We start from the raw sequence: 18,246 nt of genomic DNA on the forward strand, positions 1-18,246 counted from the left end.
TGAGAAGGGACACAATGAAAGAAGCAGAAGTAAGGAGGCTCTGGGCTGCCAACCTACTCCGTGTTTTCTCAGTTATTCTGACAGCGGTTGTTCCGGCTTTCTTCTGGGACGGATTCACAGTTTTGGGAACACACCTCGTGTGGCTGTGCATTTGTTCTGTTTGTGTTAGTACCCTTAGTATAATCTTGCACTTAGTACTTACACCAAATGTGACTCCTAAGAGAAGTTCATTTGCTCACAAGGTAAGTTTTTTACTGTTAGATTGCTACCAGACAATTCAGAGGGAAAGCAATTTCTTTTGCTGAAAAAAAATCAAATGAGAACGAAAGAAGTTACAATTTTTGGTGGCAAATTCCTGTTTTCCATGAATGAGTCAAGTGTAACAGTTTTTGAAATAAGTTTTGCAATATTTTCATGATGTTAAACTTTCTCTACCTGTAAATAACCTGTACAGGTGAGCCATTCGGTGCCTTTCCTTTTTCTCATTCATATATTGTTGGTTGTATTCCCAGCCATTGATCTTCCAACAATTTGCATGGTAGCAAGAATAATTTAAATAAGGTTGATGAATTTTTATGTGGAAAAATATTAAAACAGTTACATCTCCTTGAATTACAAAGTTTACTCACAGAAGAATTAAATCTGGGAGAAACTCCTGTAGTTACAGTTTGTAGTGGGAGCACTGAAGTTATGAATCCCAATGAATTTGGGAGAGCGAATTTGCAGCAGCATGGAGCTTGCTCAGGAGCAGTGAAATATACTGGCATTTTTAAGTCAACTGGATAGTCTTGCACTCCCAGTTTGCTGAGTCAGACAAGATTAGTGTTCTGATGTGGTGATTCTTAAACATTTAAGTAGATATCCCTGAAAACACTTTGTATGCAAAGCTTCTGTCTAGTTTTGCAGACTGTGGGATGTGAAATAAACAAAGTCATTGTGGAAAACAAGTATTTTGACCATCTGTGACTTAAAAATGAAGCAGGCTTCATGTTCTAGGTGAGATTTCATCCCAGCCTAGCATAAGGACTAAATATCAAAAAAAGTGTTCAAGTGAAGTCGTGGATTTCCACTGGTGACCTGATCAGAACAGACCTAACCTGAACTGTTTATCAAGTGTCTATGCTTCTGTATGATGTAGTGAGTACCCAGAAACTGTTGTTTAACTTGATAGAAAATTACATGTGTTTTGCAAATTTGTAGAAAGTCATGGCCATTTCTCAAATTAATTTAAAATTTAAGATGCCAAAATGTAGTGGTTTTTATTTCATGTAGTTTTAAGTATTACACTTGATTCTGAATGGCTTTTTTTTCATATTACATACTTTCTTGCTTTTACATATTTTTTCACTTTCTGTGAAAGATGTCTTTTAATGAATGGGCATACCACTCAGATGTAAAACAGAAATCTAAAAACATCCAGTAAAATTATCTCTGTTTATTGTGCCATTTGCAGGGGGTTTTTTTTGTATGTTAGCCTTATTATAATAGGTTGCATGAAAAAAAGCAGAGTGTGATCATTTTTCATTAATTATTTAAACACAGAGAAAACTCTTTTGAAATATGTCATGCTGTTATCATACTGTGCTGTAGCTGAAATTAAAGAAATCAGTATAGTACAACGCTATTGGTAAGATACAGACCATGTATGTTACTTATGTTCTCTTTTCTTTTGAAATATTATTCTGATATTTTATTGCTCTTTTTTAGATATCCAGATTTCTAAAATGCTGTGTATACTTTTTCATGTCTTGCATACTATTTCATGCGATTATTGTTCTTTATGGAGCACCTCTCATAGAGTAAGTCAGAAGACTCTATCCTTCCGTAAATGTTTTAAGGGGCAGTTCTCCTTGCAGATAATGGTATAAGTACGTGTGTATTTCCTGGTACCTTGGAAGTTAAAGAATAAGCTCCTGGCTGGGGAAAAAGGGTGGCTGTTTTTTTGGGTTTTGTTTTGTTTTGTTTTGTTTTTAGAAGCTGACTCTTAGAATTTCTGTATTGGAAATTTGGAGATGTGTTGTTCAAGACGGTTACAAACAACTCCTTTTACATTAATATTTAAGTTAAACATATGGATACAAACATTTTTCCATGTTTATTTAGTCATTTTCCCCATAATATTCTAAAATACACATCTTGCATATCATTCATCCTTTTGATGTCAGTGTTTTCATTTCTGAGAGAAATTAAGTTTCTAACAATGGCATCATGTAGTTGAGTTTCACAGTTGCTTCCACAGTAACAAACTTGAAAAATAAGTGGAATAAGGAAATAAATATCCAAGCATATTTCAACTCAGAAATAATGTTCTATATGAGGTACACCTGTGTTTTTTAAAATGTTACAGGTATCAGGCATTTAAAATAATTACTGTATTTCAGTCTGTTTTGAGATAACAGATACCAGAGTTATTTCCATCTTTCTTTGCTATTCTGCAGAGTAAGAAGAAAATCCTTTCTTCTTTTGCATGAGGTTCAAGAAAGCATGCACACTTTGACAAGTTGACTTAGAGGGGTTTTTTTATTCTAAATCTTAGAACTCTTAGAAAATCAGTAACTACCTCACTTAATTTTGTAATATTCCTTCTTTGTAGGTCAGTGACAGAGACATTTTTGTTTGCAGTTCTTCTGTCTACCTTTACTTCTTTACAATGCCTGTGTACACTGGGACCAAACATACAAGCATGGATACGGGTATTTAGTAAAAATGGGTAAGTTCTATTCTAAAGTTTCTGATTTTACCCAGAATAGAAATGGACTGAATTGATGTAAACAATATATCATGGAATTTTTTTGTAAAGAAAGGAAAACTTCTGTAATTTTGGGTGGTTTTCATATCTGTAATCACAAGCTTATGAAAGCTTTTCTGACAAAGACAATTATTATTTATTTTGAACACATTGATTCACAAAACTGACTTTTTGTTTTTGATGTCCAGACATTAAGTCTCACTCTATATATGTATGGATTAAGTAAAGTTTCAAACACGTTTTACTGGTGTAGAACCATTGTGCAGTCCAGTACGATGGTTGTCAAATGAAGAGGAGACCCGAGACTGAGCTAGAAAGGGAAAATCTTGCACAAGATCCAATAGTACCTTCGTAAACACAGCTTTTAAAGTAGGAATAACAAGCCAAAACAAACACTATTTTAACAGTCTTTTTAACTTGAACATAATAGGAAAAGGATGTAGAATTTACTGTGGTCTTAAGTATGTAGTCTTTACCCATGTTTTTTTTCAAATTTCAAAGAAAGCTGTTTTCAGTTTTTCAATGTCACGAGTTTTCAAGCATTATTTTTTTTCAAGAGTATGTAAAGTAAAATGAGCCTTTTTTACCTCATTTTCACCTCAGTGACAGCCATGACATCAGCATGTATCAAGGATAATGTATTTTTTCAGAAGTACTGTCTCTTCTGCCTTTACACTTGATAAATAACAGCATTTTTGAAAGACTGGGATGCTGAAACATAAAGACGCCCCCCATATGCTTGAGGTTTAATTATAAGATGTTAGCATTCATTCTCTTTAAATAGTTGGTAAGTGTGAAGTCTCATCTCAAAATAAAGTTGTCTAACGCTGCTGACCTGTGGAGTTACTTTCGGTTTAAACTCCTGTGGGGGAGGACAAAAGTAGACTTTTTATAGTTTGAGATATTGACTTTTGTTTTATCTCAGTTCTCAGCCTAATAAAAAATATCTTGAATCCTTCTTCAAGTCAGTTATATTTTTTTTATTTTCAGTGGAAGGGGTGAATAGAATAATAGACACCTTGCAAGAATTTGACAAAAACATGGAGTTGTTTAGTCAAAACAAGTCATTGCTGATTTACTTCATCATTTTTGTACGTTTTGAAACTGGAAATAATAGTTGAATTCAGATGTCAACAGATGTTTGACAACAGTCTGTCTTTGTGCCAGGTTAGATTTTGAATACCTGTCAATTTCTTTCTTTCCTAGTCTAGATCTTAATGTTATTTCAGCACAGTTATTGCATAGGAAACAGGGTTGTCCTGACGTTTTTGCTGTGACAACTTGTACATACTTCTTACTAGTGAGCCATGTGATGTTATCTGAATAAAATGTCTGTTTAATAATTATGTTTATTTAGACTAGCCTTTGAATGAATATAGACTACGAAGAAATATTGTAGCAAATTTTTTAATGGATTTTAGCAAGCTGCTCTTTTAAAAATAATTCTGTGTTGTGAGCTGAGTGTAGACATGATCTATTAAAAGGTTGTCTTTAATTTAACCATGTGGAATGAGGTGGGACTGCTTGAATGGAGGAAAAAGGATGGTTAGGTAAGATCAACACAGCTGCCTGCCTTGAAAGAAGAGTTTAGTGAATTGAATTGCACTGGGACAGCAAGCTAGAAAGTCTGGTTAAGAGGATAGCTTAGTATGAAAAAGGAATTTGTTTTAAAAATATCTGAATACAATTCAGACTTAAGTAACCACTGGCATTTTTTTTTTGTACTCTTTATTTGCCTGTACAATATTTATAAGATCAAAATGTGCTGTTGACTTTACAGAAAGACAGAAAAAGACATCTACTAAAAGAAAGTTTATCTTTATATATCAAGTGCAAACAAGTAGCAGATATTAATTACCTAGCTATTGCTCTGGATAGCTTTGTGCTATGTTTTAGATGGGCTAGTGTGAAAATACTGATGCACAAAGTATATTGTCACAGGACTATTCATAAAGTTACATTCAAGTAACTTGTATGTAATCTATTGCATCATAATAGCTGTGGTACAATTGAGTTAGTCTGACATAAATATTTTGGGGATGTTTTTTCTGCAGAGGTGCTTTGCTTTCTGTGTTTGCAGCACTTGGAAGCAATTACCTCTAGTAAAATCACTTCTAATAAGGTTACTACAAGATCAGTCTCTTAAGTGCCCATGCCTCTAGGACGTGTATTATATGTGCCGTCTCATGATAGCATGTAATCTGTGAAACTGCAAGTTTATTTTTTGTATTACAGAGTTTTGACAGGGTGGAGGGGAGGTGTTGCGTGGTTGGTGTTTTTTTTAATACAAGATACAATTGCATGAAGCACAATTGTAGCTCAGACAGAAAATTGCACAGGGTCAACATTTTCAAACTGAGTACACTTTTGAATTGTAAATGTCAATATGATGGGCCAAATAGTTTTTTTTTTTAATTACTTTTATTTTAAGAAATTTGAACAATTTGTTCTTACCTGCATATTTATACTCTGTGTACACATAGAATGTGTGAGAAAAGTATGCTTGTGTTTCATACATCATAAAAAGATCAATTCTAAGTAAGTAGACTGTAAATAGGGCTCTTTTCACTAATTCTACATTTGGGAAGGGGTAGGCCCATGCCAGCCATCTCTGGTCTCTGTATTCTGACATCTAGCATTGTGACCAATGTCACAACACTGATCATATGCTGCTGTAAGTACATGGAAGGAAATAAAAGCTATAGAAAGGGTTATTGGCACTAACGGAAACAGGTGACTATTCTTTAAATGGCTTTTCAGTAATTGTTCACTGAAATAGCCTCCTGCATAAAAGCCTTTAAGAAATCAGCTTTCAGTTGCTGATTTTTATTCTCCTTTTGAGGACTGTTTATTTCAAATCAGTAGTCTGAGTAATTGTGTTGAAATTTCTGGTATAATAGCAATTTTAAATGTCACCTGGGCAGGAAATAGATTTTATTTGGAACTTGAAAAAAAAATGCATAAAACCATAACTTTAGGGCTCCTTCCAGTTTCCATTTCATCTATTTCGTTACTTGTTTGTGAACTGCACACTCTTACAGACTTGGAAATGTCCTTTCTAAAGGTGGGCATCATCAAAGTGCTGTGCTGCTTTGTATTTCAGTCCTGCCACAGTGCAGAATTCCAGATCTTGTCTATCCAAGAGCTGTCTTAGCAAATTATTTTATGTTAACTAACCTCTTAACTCAAACATTATTTAAAACAGCACTTTACGTATTGTATTATTTAGAGGGGTTAAATAATTACTTCAGGCTTTTAAAGGCCTTTGTGCCGCTAGAAATCATTTATCATCTTAACTAGTTTTGCCTGCAGAATGCTTTTAGTTGTAGTTTTTCCATAGTTAAAAAATAAAGAAACCTATAAACTCAAAGTTTATAAATGTTGCTGTAATTTTTAGGCTCATGCAAATAATGTGATGGGTTAATGGGTTAAAAAATACCTGCAAAAATCCCAACAGGTGACATTCCGTGCAGAAAAGAGAATAATTAAAGCATTGTTCCTATGGGATAATGTTGGAGGACAAGTCAGGTTGTGTTTGAGTAGCCAGTGTCCATGCTGCAGAGTGGCTGAATTAGCAGCTCAAATGGTTACCCAACTACCAATGGCTGTTCTTCACTTGGGCACTGTGCCTTGCTGATTATCAGTGTGATATCTCCATATGATGCAGCAGTGTGTGTGTAGATTTATCAGATAAGGTGTCTTGTGGGGTATAAATGTGCCTCAGTCAGTCCTTGGTATATTCTGCTTGCTCTTTCAGTAGTAATGCTTGCTCTTGCTGTAGTGAATGTTCTCTTCCCCATGCTGCCTAACAGCTCCCTGCTCAGTTATTCAGCTTCTGAAAATTATTTACAAGAACTTTCTATGTGCGCACTCCAGTTGTTTAGTTAAAACAGGACCCTTCCTGATCCAGCTGGTGGGATTGTGAATTGAAATGGAATGCTGAAAGTTAAAGGGATAGGGTTATTGTAGAAGAAACAGTTCCAGTTTCTGCTCAAAATGACAGTGTTGCACCTTAAATATTATTATCTGTATGACCTTTGTTTTGCAAACAATAAAAAAATGTTTGCCTTATATTTGTGAGCCATTTGGTCAATATCAAGTGAAGTAGTGAGTTATGTGTACTCAGAAGTAAAGTCAGAAATTTCAGACTCTTCAAAACAAGGTCTAAAGTTAAAGCTTTCACGTCATGCAGACTAAACAGCACATGTGAAGTTTGGCGTTTACTATTGAGCTAGACTTCTAGCCATTAAGATGCCTATCTTTTCTCTTCTGTTGGCTAAAGCTAGATTTGTGTTTCTAATCTGAGATATCTGAATTTTAAATTTGATGTCTCTTACCTTACTGATTTGGACCAGGGATTTGAACCCAGTTCTCTTGTGTCAGAACGATGCCCTACTCTGTTTTCTGCTGTTCCTATTTCTTAGTTGGTACCAAGCACTCAAATGTTCATGGCTTGAGAAAAGCAAAGCAATCACTTGGTAGACTGATGATGGACAATAAGTGCATATCTATTAAGTGGAAACCCAACTTTTCCAAAACTTTTGAAGTCAGTAGCGGCAGAAGGCTACAAACTGAGAACTGGCATTATTAACATACGTTATATGTTCCATGATTGGCGATCGTGCAGTAAGTTTATCTTGCAGCCAGTGTACTTGAACTTGGATGCAATGTTGGTGAAGGGCTGCAACATAGAGGTTACCATTTACTTGCAGTGTTTCTTTTCAGTTGATAGAAATTTGCTTTAGAATATTCACATAGTGGACTTCTATTTTAAATGTCAAACTGTCATAGTCATCAAATAACAACATGACTCCACCAGAGTATTTTGCAACTGTGCTTGTACTAGCCTATAAAATCCCATGCTACCCCTTCATATCTGCCTTTCCCTGCAATGCGCACAGTATCGTTGTGATGTTTTAACTTGCTCAGTCAGTTTTTCAAGCTCAATAGGAGTATTTCCAGGTAAAATAAATTGGCTTTTGCAGTAAACATCTCAAGGGAAAAAATCTCCTGAATGTGTGGTATAGAAAGATTTTGGTTATAGCTAAAATATGCAACTTACGTTTTACATATAGCTTGTATCTGTTAGGAGAAACCTGTATGCTATTTATCAAATATATTGATTTTTCTATCTGTTTGTAGTTTCAAAAATCTTGGGAGAAATCAGATCTAACATTCTGACATGGTAACTTCTACTGCTGTTCAAACTTGTAACACTCTCTTTTTACAGAGCTGTGTCCATCTGGGAAAGCAGTTTACAGATTACTACTATGTGCAGTATACTAGGAGCTTGGTTTGGAGCATTTCCTATTCCTCTTGATTGGGATCGTCCTTGGCAGGCTAGTATCTGCATCTTTATTGTAAATATAAAAATATTATTTTTCTGCATATCCACACTACACAAAATTGCTCTGAAACTGTGCAGTTATATTGGACTTACTCATAAGCTATTCCTAAAGGGTTATGCCAAGCATTTAAAAAGTAATTGGAAGCATCTGTGTTTACAGTGGAAAGATGTAAAATGCAGAATTATTACCTCCTTTTTTAATAAGTTCTTTTTTATAGATGTATGAGTGTCTGTTGCATGCAAATTTTATCATGAAATAGAGCTGTAAGGATTTTGATATGAAGAAGCTAGACAAGCAGAAGGAAGAATGCAAAATGATGAAGATGGCTCCAAGTTTGTCTGCCTTCAGTCTGATATCTTTTATTGTTTATCAGTAGAGAAGGAAAGATGCTTTCTTTAGTGGTTTATGTGCCCTCTATCTTCCATAAAAGCACTTAACAGAATGCATTTTAAATGGATTTGGATTGATTTGTGGAAATGGTGTGGCCAAAGCACTGTACTAAAAACTTACCTTCTGATTTCAAGGGAAGGCAAGCATTAGCTTTGTAGTTGCATGATTAAAAAAATGAGAAGTTGGCATTGCAAATTCTGTCTTTATAAATTCAAATGTCTGTGCTATTTTCTTCATATTTTTGTTGGCATGGAGAAATGATTCTGTTAAATATAACTGAAGTCTGCGATTGCCATAAAATGATGACCCTAGGAACACTTTTTCATCATGTCCTCAGTGGATATTTTCTTCTTCAGGTTACCAAATTCATACACTCTCAGCTGAGTAGTATCTACCAGGCCTGTTCACTTGGTATACTAATGATTCATTGTTTTTCATTATTCTGTTGTTCTTAAAGTTACTTTTCAGCATAATTTGGCCATGCCTATTGCCCCTCTACTAGTTTTCAGAAAAATTTATTTTGTAACTATGCAAAACAGTTGGTCAGGGAGGCCTGCTCTATGGTTGCTCCTGCTTATAGATCTGCAGGATTAAGCCTGTCTCAGACAAAGGTAAAGATAGTTGCTTTACAGGAATGCAAGTTAGTCCCTACCATGTTTACATTTCTGTAATTTGGGAAAAAAAAAAATTAATTTTCAAGACTTACTCGGCAAGACATGTTTCAGTTTATCACAAGTGTCAGACTGGTAGAATAATTCTGCCAATGTTTTGAGATTACGATCTAATTCTTAAGCAACTGTAAAAATAGTTTGCAACACTTAATTATTATCATTTCAATAAGGCTATTCTAGATGATGTTAAAAAGATTTAGAGAGTTGTACGTCCTTCTCTAGTTGCCTCTAGCCCTCTGATACACAGTGGGTATGTAAGGGTTACAGTTAGGACAGTTCGAGCAAAGAAATAGCAAATAACTTCCTTTGTTACAGTTGCTCATTTTTTTTCAGATTGCCTATTTCAAATTGATGGTGTGCTTTTAATAACCACATGGGATTAGGATCCTAGCTTCATGTGTCATCTGAGAAGCAGCACCTGAAAGCACACCACAATTGAAACAGAATAGGATTATTTAGGTGTTACACTGTGACACATCCTTTCTTTGCTCAGCCTGAGGTTAATTGAGTTGCAGAACAAGATGGTATAATTACACACCAACACCTTATCAACACACTTTATATGTAGGAACTCATATTCTAGACGCCTTGTTTGTCATTGACAACAACTGAATTTTGGAAGTTGTGAAATTCCTGGGTTTATTCCATGTTTTGGTACCAGATTTTTAAAACATGTTGTTGGGTTTACTGTGTGGATGCCCACCAATCCATCTGCGGGTTTTTTTGTAGCATAATTTTGACGTGTAGTACCTGTTATTAACGATAAAAAGTGACCTTGAAACAATATTCTGCTTACAGTGTTTTCATATGGTTATGTAAAAGTGAAATTGATATATTCCCACTTTATACTGGATACTGCAAACACAATGGGTAGTGCTGATATAACTCAAATGAGTTGATTGACTGCCATGTAATCTAGCCAATATGACACTAAATATTAGCCTAGATACCTCTCAGCCATTTGTAACCTGAAAAATAATCTGGAGAATCTTTGGTACAGCTGGTGGTGGTTACTTGAGCAAGCAGAATTAGGAGTATAAACTTTCACAATACTTTGTTATTCTTAACACAACTCAAAGAGTTTCATTCTTCTATTTGCTTTTGGATCTACTACCTACTGTGACAGTCTTGTTGTAAAAGAAGATGTTTTATGTGAGTAGAAGGGATAATAATCAGTGTTTGAGAATTTTTTTAAACAGAGGCAGAAGCTTGTTCCACTTTAGTTGGGGTTATTATTGTTTATTTAATTATGTTTTCTTAATGTAAACCTTAATGGTGAGATCAAAGGCAGTTATGCTTGCTATAATATTAAAACACAAATCCATAAAACTAACTTCTAGTTACAAATGCCAGCCTGAAAAAAAACCTCACGCTTTCTTCTCCTTGGCATGTGCTTGTCAACACACACATTCTGTGCAATGTGATAAGACACTTTTAGTTAATATGTGCATGCAACCAAAATAGATTAAAGGCATGTACTGAAATTTTTAAGACCATACAGACTAAACAATCACAAATTTAAGCCATGTTAGAAACAGGGAGGGAAAGTAATTGTGCTCATTTATTCGGTTTTAAAACAAAACAAAAATTATTACATACTTTTTAATTAACAATCAGAAATGGATCTTTTGAAATAATAAGCATACAAAAAGTTGAGTTTAGTAATATGAGAAAAGCACTCATCTAAAGAATGGGACCAGTTACGTACAGTAGATTGCCCAATTGTATTTGTATTATATAATTAAAGTTCCAGCAGTCAGCGGTTCTATAGTAATTTTAAAAGACTTTATTAGTGTTGCTGCTCTGGCCTGTAAGAATCTGGCCTTTATGTCCTTATCAATGTCTACATAACTCCCTGTCCTGGGTCCCACCTCTTTTCTTATCCGTCCCCATCTTACCGGGAGGGGAGTGGGGGGGGGAGGCGGTGTTGCGACCACATGGTGGTGGTGGTCCTGACACCAAGACACTCCCATTGCATGGGCTGCAATTTATAGGCTCGTAATAGATGACAGAACTGTCATATAGTCAAAATTCTGGTTTAACTAGCTACATGCACAGTACAGCAGAGCTAGATACCTTGCTGCGATCCTGTAACATGCTCTGCTTTCCATGCAATATGCAAAGCATTCTCACATCAGTTCATAGGTGTTCTAAAGAGCGCTGAGGAAACTAGCACATTTTTGTCCTGAAAGGCTGCAATTCCTATTTTGAGTCCTTATTCTTAAAATGAGTTCTTAATATGTACTAGAAACCTTTCAGTTCTACAGTGTCTATTTAGCTAGCCCGAAGAAATCTCTTAAGTCCTATCACTGCTGCCACAGGAAGAGGCAAAAAGAAAATTTAAACATGTAGCAGAAGTTAGGATCATTTTGCATTAACCACTGGCTCATGCTCTGTCCCTTAAAATGCAATTTTTGTGCTTGTTAAGCATGTAGGTGGAGATCTGTTTTTGCCAAGCTGCTGTTCAGATTCCTAGTAATCAAATACAGGTGGTTACAATTGTCCTTTTCTGCATGTATTTGATATGTAAACTGATTCTTCTCCTATTAGGCTGTGAGGATTCCCAGCTGCTGGGACAGACAAGGCATTTCATGAGATTGCTGAAGAATGTTCTGTCCTGTCTCCTGCACTCCCCACACTTTTCTTTCCAGAACAACCTTCTTCCCCCTCAAAACAAGTGCAGTTAGGCGATGTTGCCTAACATCTTATTCCCCTGCTGCTGACCCAGCCTAGACATGACATCAATACTGGGGTAGGATATGTTGGCTTCCTCACAGCAGAAATGAGCATGAAGTAGAAGAAACTGGGCTGAACAGTTCTCAGGGGATGAGAGGGGTGTATTACAAGTTGCATACTTTAAACAAGCATAATGGAATCTCTTAGAACAGGCAGATGGTTATTAGCTGCTTAGACTTTATCACTTAGAGGCAGTTTGTACCAAGTCAGGGAAGCTAAACCAAGTTTAAGAGATAATATGAAAGAGAAGGCAAAAGCAGACTGATCAAGCAAGTCAAATTCATTTAAAAAGGTACAGCAGAAAGTGATTGGTTCTCAGAAAAACGAGGCCAGCAGCTAATGCAAAATAAAGCAACCCACTTCAATAGATGGACAAAAAGCATATGCAAGGGCTGTTATTTTAGTGCAGCTGATATGCTTAAGAGCCCCATCTTAGTCTGTTGTTGGTACCTTGCTGCTTTAGATATACCCATGGGTGCATCTGGCTATATGTAGCCTAAAGGCCAGCAGTCAAGAATAAAAGGTGCAGAACTAACAATTACCTGTTGGTTAGGGGGTTTTTGCCCTGCTTTGAGGGTTAGAGAAAATTGCATAAGGACAGCAATGCTCTTAAGTCCAGGCTTAACTTCTAGGCTTAGGGAGTATTCAAAAGGCCAATCAAACTGCCTTCAGAACTATTCTGGGCCATCTGACCAGCATAATGAGTACCTGGTCTAGTACCATTCTGTTCTATGCCACTAGAAGGGGTGGTGTGGTGTTGCTTTTCTGTCTCACTCATAGTCGGTGAGATGGAGTGTTGTATGGTTTCCTCCCTTTGCCCCCTATCTTTGCCAGCTGCCATTGGTGAGGGTTGGATTTCAGAGGTCAGAGACTTATGTGTTAAGTGAGACAGCCTCAAACTTCTGTGAGGTAACACTGATTTTTAAAAAGGAAAGCAAAAATTGAATGTTTTGGAAGGCAGACAGTCATAATTAATATTAAAGTTACGTAACTACTGAAAAACCATGTTCCAAGTTGCAGTTCAGTCAGGTAAAAGGCGGTACAACAATCATCAGAGATCCTTTTAATCATACCAAGAATTGCCCACTATACACAAAATACCAAAAGATACAGAGTCAACAGGTCATCAGGGATATTGACTCTAGTTAAGGGAACACAAAAAATTCAGAGTCCAACATCTACCTGTACTTCTGAAAAGCAAATAGGCAACTACAGATTCACCTAATGTAGGTAAAATTTAATGAAGGATCACTGATCACTCAGAGAATCTGATGTTAAAAGGCCACTGAGTTATGAAGCCTATGTCCATAGTTTTGTGGATATCAGAGTGATATTTGACTTCATCAGTGGATAAGAAAGTACGACTCCTGTTCCAACTGAACGTTACTGAGTGAGCAGCTCAAGTTGCAGGGACTTTATTGTTTTGTCCTTTAGACATGTGTAATAGCCTGCAAAATACTAGAAATAACTTGATTACATTTCATTCAAAAGTTGAAAAGATCCACCTGAAGCAGAAGTTTAGCCAAGGCCACAAACTCATGTGAGTTTTAAATATACGTAATATCTTATCATGCCAAAGCATCTCAAGGCTTTTTATAGAAGATCTACAATACCACTGTTAAATGAATGAAAACAAGCAAATCTTTGGTTTGAGAGGCAAGAGCCAAAATATTCAGCAAAAAAACAAGTAGCAGAGACAATGTCTGGAAATGGAAGAATGTAACAAGGTCAATAAAGAGTACCTAAGGCACCATGTTTATAGTCATCTTTGCTACACTCCTTAAGACCTCCAAATAATATATATGAAACTGCAAATGCTAAGGAATGTGAAGATGAAACAGCAGAGGACAAAATATGCTACTCTTATTCCTAGTTAAAATTCCCATGATCAAAGGATGTGAATAAATATATTTCTCCCAATGATAATGAAGAGAAGAATCAGAGCTAGGAAAATGAATGAAAGGAGGAACCAGTACCATTAAGTTCCTTTGATATTCATGAATAGCTAATCAAAATGAAGTAGAAAAGAAGGCCTGGACACTGAGATGTGGATATTTTCTTTAATGTCAAGTGCATTTCTCAGTCTCAAGTACTATAGAAGGTGGAAATATGCCATTAATTTAAAAAAATAGGAGAGTGCAGTCTGTACTTCCTTCAGGAATATGCACTGTACAGCAGGAAGTGCAAAATTGTCCTTGCAAAAAAAATACACAAAGGAGAATTTTGAAGAGGGATGGGAATTCAGTTTATTCCACAATAAATATTTTTAATTGCCAACTTAGGTGAGACTTTAATCAAATGCAGTATGCAGTTCACTGGTAATATAACCTACATCCGAGGACAGACTGGTTAAGTTTTGTTTTGGGCACTCCTCCCTGCCAATCAATACCAATTAAAAAAAAAGGGGGGGGGGCGGGGGGGGGCAGGATGAGAATTCTATTACTTCTTTGCCTCAGTACTAGATGGTTTGTGAAAGTGAGTCAGCTGTACTGAGTCAGTTCCCTGTTCTTATACTAGGAAATAGAGCTTATAATTAAAGCTCTCTTTAACATAACTGGCTTACTACGTGTTTGCTGAGCTTGGGTGCAAGATGTTCACTCAGTTTCCCAATCTATGTTCCCTTCCTACTGCTAACCAGAGGGAAATTCATCCTTTGCCTACTTTTCAAGACCAAAAGAAATAAAAACATTCTCTCCATCTCAGTCTCTGGCCTTATTTGAATATTAGTTCATTTATACACACCTCTAAAAGTTTCAGAATGCCATGAGAGATTGGAAGGAGAAATTGTCAAGAAATCTGTAGGTTTCCAAACATGTGCAGCAGAACAGGAAGTGAGGTTAGCTGAACGCTTCAGGGGATATAAATACTTGTAAGTTTTTCACATAGTTTTGGGAATATCAAACTGAAGTCTGCAGTAGCCAGAAGCCTGTTACATTTTAATGCATAATAATTAAAAACTACAACAGCATTTAGTGTTCATGAAGATCATTGTTACACTTTTGGCATTTTTAGAAAAGCATGTCAAGCTTTAAAGTAGAATAAGACTGTACTGTCTTTCAGTACTTAGATTACACTGAGAATTTGTGCTCACGAAGTACAAAAACCTGCAAACGTTTTCCTCATTGTCTGCTTTTACCTTGTGTCCTCCCCTCAGGTATGGCCAATTTCCTGTTCCCTCGGAGCTACCTTTGGCTTTATGGCTGGTCTGATTATTGCACCTCTGTGGATACACTGGAACCGGAAGCGGCTTACATACAAAAGCAGATAACTGGAGCAAAGAGAGACAAGGTATTTCTTTGTGCAGATTCCATACAGACTGTGCAAAAGTTGGGGATTTTTTTAAGATTATATAATGTGAGATTAGTCTAAGCAGAAGACTATCCAAATTCATTTAGAGTATTTCAGGCCAAGCATCTCCTCTCAATAAAATCACATAGATGCTGTTTCAGCATGGTGCAGTTTTTGCTTCCTCTAGACTATGTAACCCTGAGAGATTGTACCTTCCAGTCTGAATAAAATATTTGTAACAGATGTGGTGGCTTCTTATTACAAGTTCGTTGAGTTTGATTTTATTCTTCTGGATTTCACCGGTTGTAGAAGGCAGAATCATAGTTTTAGCTTTCAAGCCTGTAACAAGTTTGCTGTGTACTTAATGCATTGTATTTAAATTCAGTAGAATTTCACAGTAAGCCTGGCCATTGTCAAATGTATCTCATGTGATCAAACAGCAGTTTATGCATCTTGAGCCTATTCTCTTCTTCACTGTGTGTTTCTTTGGAGTTAGAATGGCTATAATAGCTTCATCAAAAACGGTCTTCAGTCCTTTTTGTGTTAAAGCTGAACACTCCACATAGCAGTAGGCTCCTATCTGTCAAGAAAATGAAGTTAATTCAATAGCAATATATTTCAGCTGTTCACAGCTGAATGCTTCTGCATTTTTTTTTCTATAGTGACATCATAATGTTTGGCTGTGATCCAGAGAAGTTATCTGTGTGTGCATCCCCCTGTAGGAGAAAAGATTTTGTCTTTTGGACAAAGATCTGGAATGTATTTAAGTTGGTTTGGTTTATAAAGGAAGCGTATTAAATAAGCTCTTTGGATTGACAGTGGTGTCCTAAGGAATTTTTGATAATTAAACAGTGAAAAAAGAATTACAGGATTACATGACCAATTTATGTTTCAAAAATAAGACTCTGTAAATAAGTGTCCTGATAAGCATTATCCACACAGTGTGTTAAAATGGTAGTCTATCAGTCTTGAATAATTTCTTAAAAGATGCTTCCCACATTTTTCTTGAGGAGAGGTCCCTTCCAACCTCAACCACTCTGTGATTTTAATTTTCTCTGACTAATGTTTATGTAGTTTTTATGAGTGTCTACAGAGAAAGTTATAACTATTACTAACAGGGAAGTGCTATTACACAGGTCTGCTTGTTAGCTGTATTCAAAAATGCAAGTAAATATTGCTAACTGCTAACCAGTCATTAGGTTTCATACGTTGACTGGTAAAAGAAATGGGCAAAGTGATAAAGGAAGAAAAAGCAAATTGGAAATAGGAGCTTTTGCTTCTTTGCTACTTGGTTTCATTAGGAGTATCCAGTTTACCTCTTTCGCTAACTTCTGTCCTTGCTCCACAGATATAGGCTTCTCTTTCATATCATTCAGTCTTGCCAGAGTTTTTGGGTCATCACGGAGATCAATCTAGCAAGAAAGATTACAGTCACATTGAAATACTTTTTCTAAACAAAAGTCAGCAGGCTAGATGATACCCTCTTTTTAAAGCAGAATTATTTATTTAATAGAGTATTAAATCTATAAAAATAGAGTCATGTCATGATTCAAATCATGGACCCTTCCTGATCCAAAAGCCCTGGAAATTTAAGCTGTGAACCAACTACCTTTAATCCAAAAGGAACAAATGTTTATTCTGTAATTCAGCTCTTCAATTAGATGTGATCACCTTGGAATACCAGAATGTATATCCAGCAGTGGCAGAAAGATTAACCCAAACATAATACCAACCTGTGGGTCACTTTGTCATTGAAGCCCAGTCTGCTGCCCCCAAGAAGCAAGAGGAAATTGGCTTAATTCTCCTGTTGCTCCTTGGCTTCAGCAAATATTGGATACGACCAATAGTTGTAGACCCAAGTGATTCCAATAACAAGGGTATGACCAGACAATTTTATTCCATTAAGTCCCATGACTTTCTGTAAAGTCACAGGGAGAGATGCAGCCAGTCTTGACACCCTGTTTGCAATGCCTGTATTTTAACACGATGGAGGTAGCTCACTGGGGAACAGCACAGATCTAGGTTCTTCTGACACTTCTTAGGGTCACTCCTCTGAAGCCAGACGGAGATGATGCTGAGGTCCTGTCAGGCCTGAACTTCCAGCCCAAAGAAAAGGCACCATACAATTATCTGAATTGTTTAAATAAAGTAGAACAGAACCAGATATACCTGTGTTCCTACTAGTAAAAAGGGAACATTAGGTGCATATTCCTTCAACTCCGGTACCCACTCTTCCTTCACGTTTTGAAATGAAGCAGGATTTACCACTGAGAAGCAGATAAGGAAGACATCGGTCATAGGATAAGATAAAGGTCTCAGACGATCATAGTCTTCCTGAGAAAGAAAAATTCTGTTATCTGCAATATTAAATTCTTGCTTGTATTTTGTTAATTTCAATGTTTATATTCAGAAACTATTCATTTTTCAGGAATTTTGTTGCAGCAAGCTTTCCGAATGTTTACAATTCTTCCAGTTAGTTAATGTGGCTGTTAGAGCAAAATCTGCATATGAGGGTAATTATATGTGAATATAAATATAAAAAACCTTGTGTGTTAATACGGATAGAAACTTACTTTTGTATGAGAATGTACAGAAGACTACCCTTTTAAAAGTTTACACTTAAAGAAAGGCTTATGGTTCAAACATACTTGCAGATCAAATGTTAGCATCTGTTTTACCAAAGACAGTAAGCAGATGTGACTACTGGAGAGCCATCCACGCTATACAAAGCTAGGCTAGATTTAGGCTGTTTAACACACCTAAATAAAATGTTCTTTTTTGGATATGCGTAGAGGTGACATTTAAGTCCCTCCTTAGAATTTTCTTTCTGTCTTTTAGAAACCTAACTGTCCTGTTGCTAATGATCAGGGCAGACAAAGTAAGGATCAGAAGGGACCTCTTTTGTACAGACTCCGCTTTTGGTAAGCAAGCCCAGCAAAGAGTGGGGAAGGAACAGAAATTAAAGACAAGAAGACTATTGAGAGAACAGTAATGCTCCCCTTTTTTTCAGGGGGAGGGAGAGGTTAGTATGAAAAGGTTATTATTTGGGTTATTTAAAGTCATG

At 36.3% G+C, this 18,246-nt stretch overlaps 2 protein-coding genes across 3 annotated transcripts; one reads left to right on the forward strand and one right to left on the reverse strand.

The window, feature by feature from the left end:
- The first annotated feature begins 14 nt into the window (after positions 1-14).
- On the forward strand, positions 15-16,676 carry PIGF (phosphatidylinositol glycan anchor biosynthesis, class F). Of its 2 annotated transcripts, XM_010082367.1 has the most exons (6): positions 15-242; positions 1,708-1,799; positions 2,594-2,710; positions 7,980-8,088; positions 15,049-15,182; positions 16,531-16,676. In XM_010082367.1, the coding sequence occupies exons 1-5, from the start codon at positions 15-17 to the stop codon at positions 15,160-15,162; spliced, it is 660 nt and encodes a 219-aa protein (XP_010080669.1). In that variant the 3' UTR covers positions 15,163-15,182; positions 16,531-16,676. The 2 variants fall into 2 exon arrangements, with proteins under 2 accessions (XP_010080669.1, XP_010080668.1); XM_010082366.1 differs by lacking the exon at positions 16,531-16,676 and having other exon boundaries at positions 15,049-15,266.
- On the reverse strand, positions 15,229-17,561 carry RHOQ (ras homolog family member Q; the record flags this gene model as incomplete). Its single annotated transcript, XM_010082365.1, has 3 exons — positions 15,229-15,762; positions 16,499-16,594; positions 17,352-17,561. Coding segments are annotated over 3 exons (462 nt in total), but the record flags the coding sequence as incomplete, so codon positions are not given.
- Between the last annotated feature and the right edge of the window lie 685 nt (positions 17,562-18,246).

The sequence above is a fragment of the Pterocles gutturalis genome, unplaced genomic scaffold (assembly GCF_000699245.1).
Source record: "Pterocles gutturalis isolate BGI_N339 unplaced genomic scaffold, ASM69924v1 scaffold27689, whole genome shotgun sequence".
Classification (NCBI taxonomy): Eukaryota; Metazoa; Chordata; class Aves; order Pterocliformes; family Pteroclidae; genus Pterocles; species Pterocles gutturalis.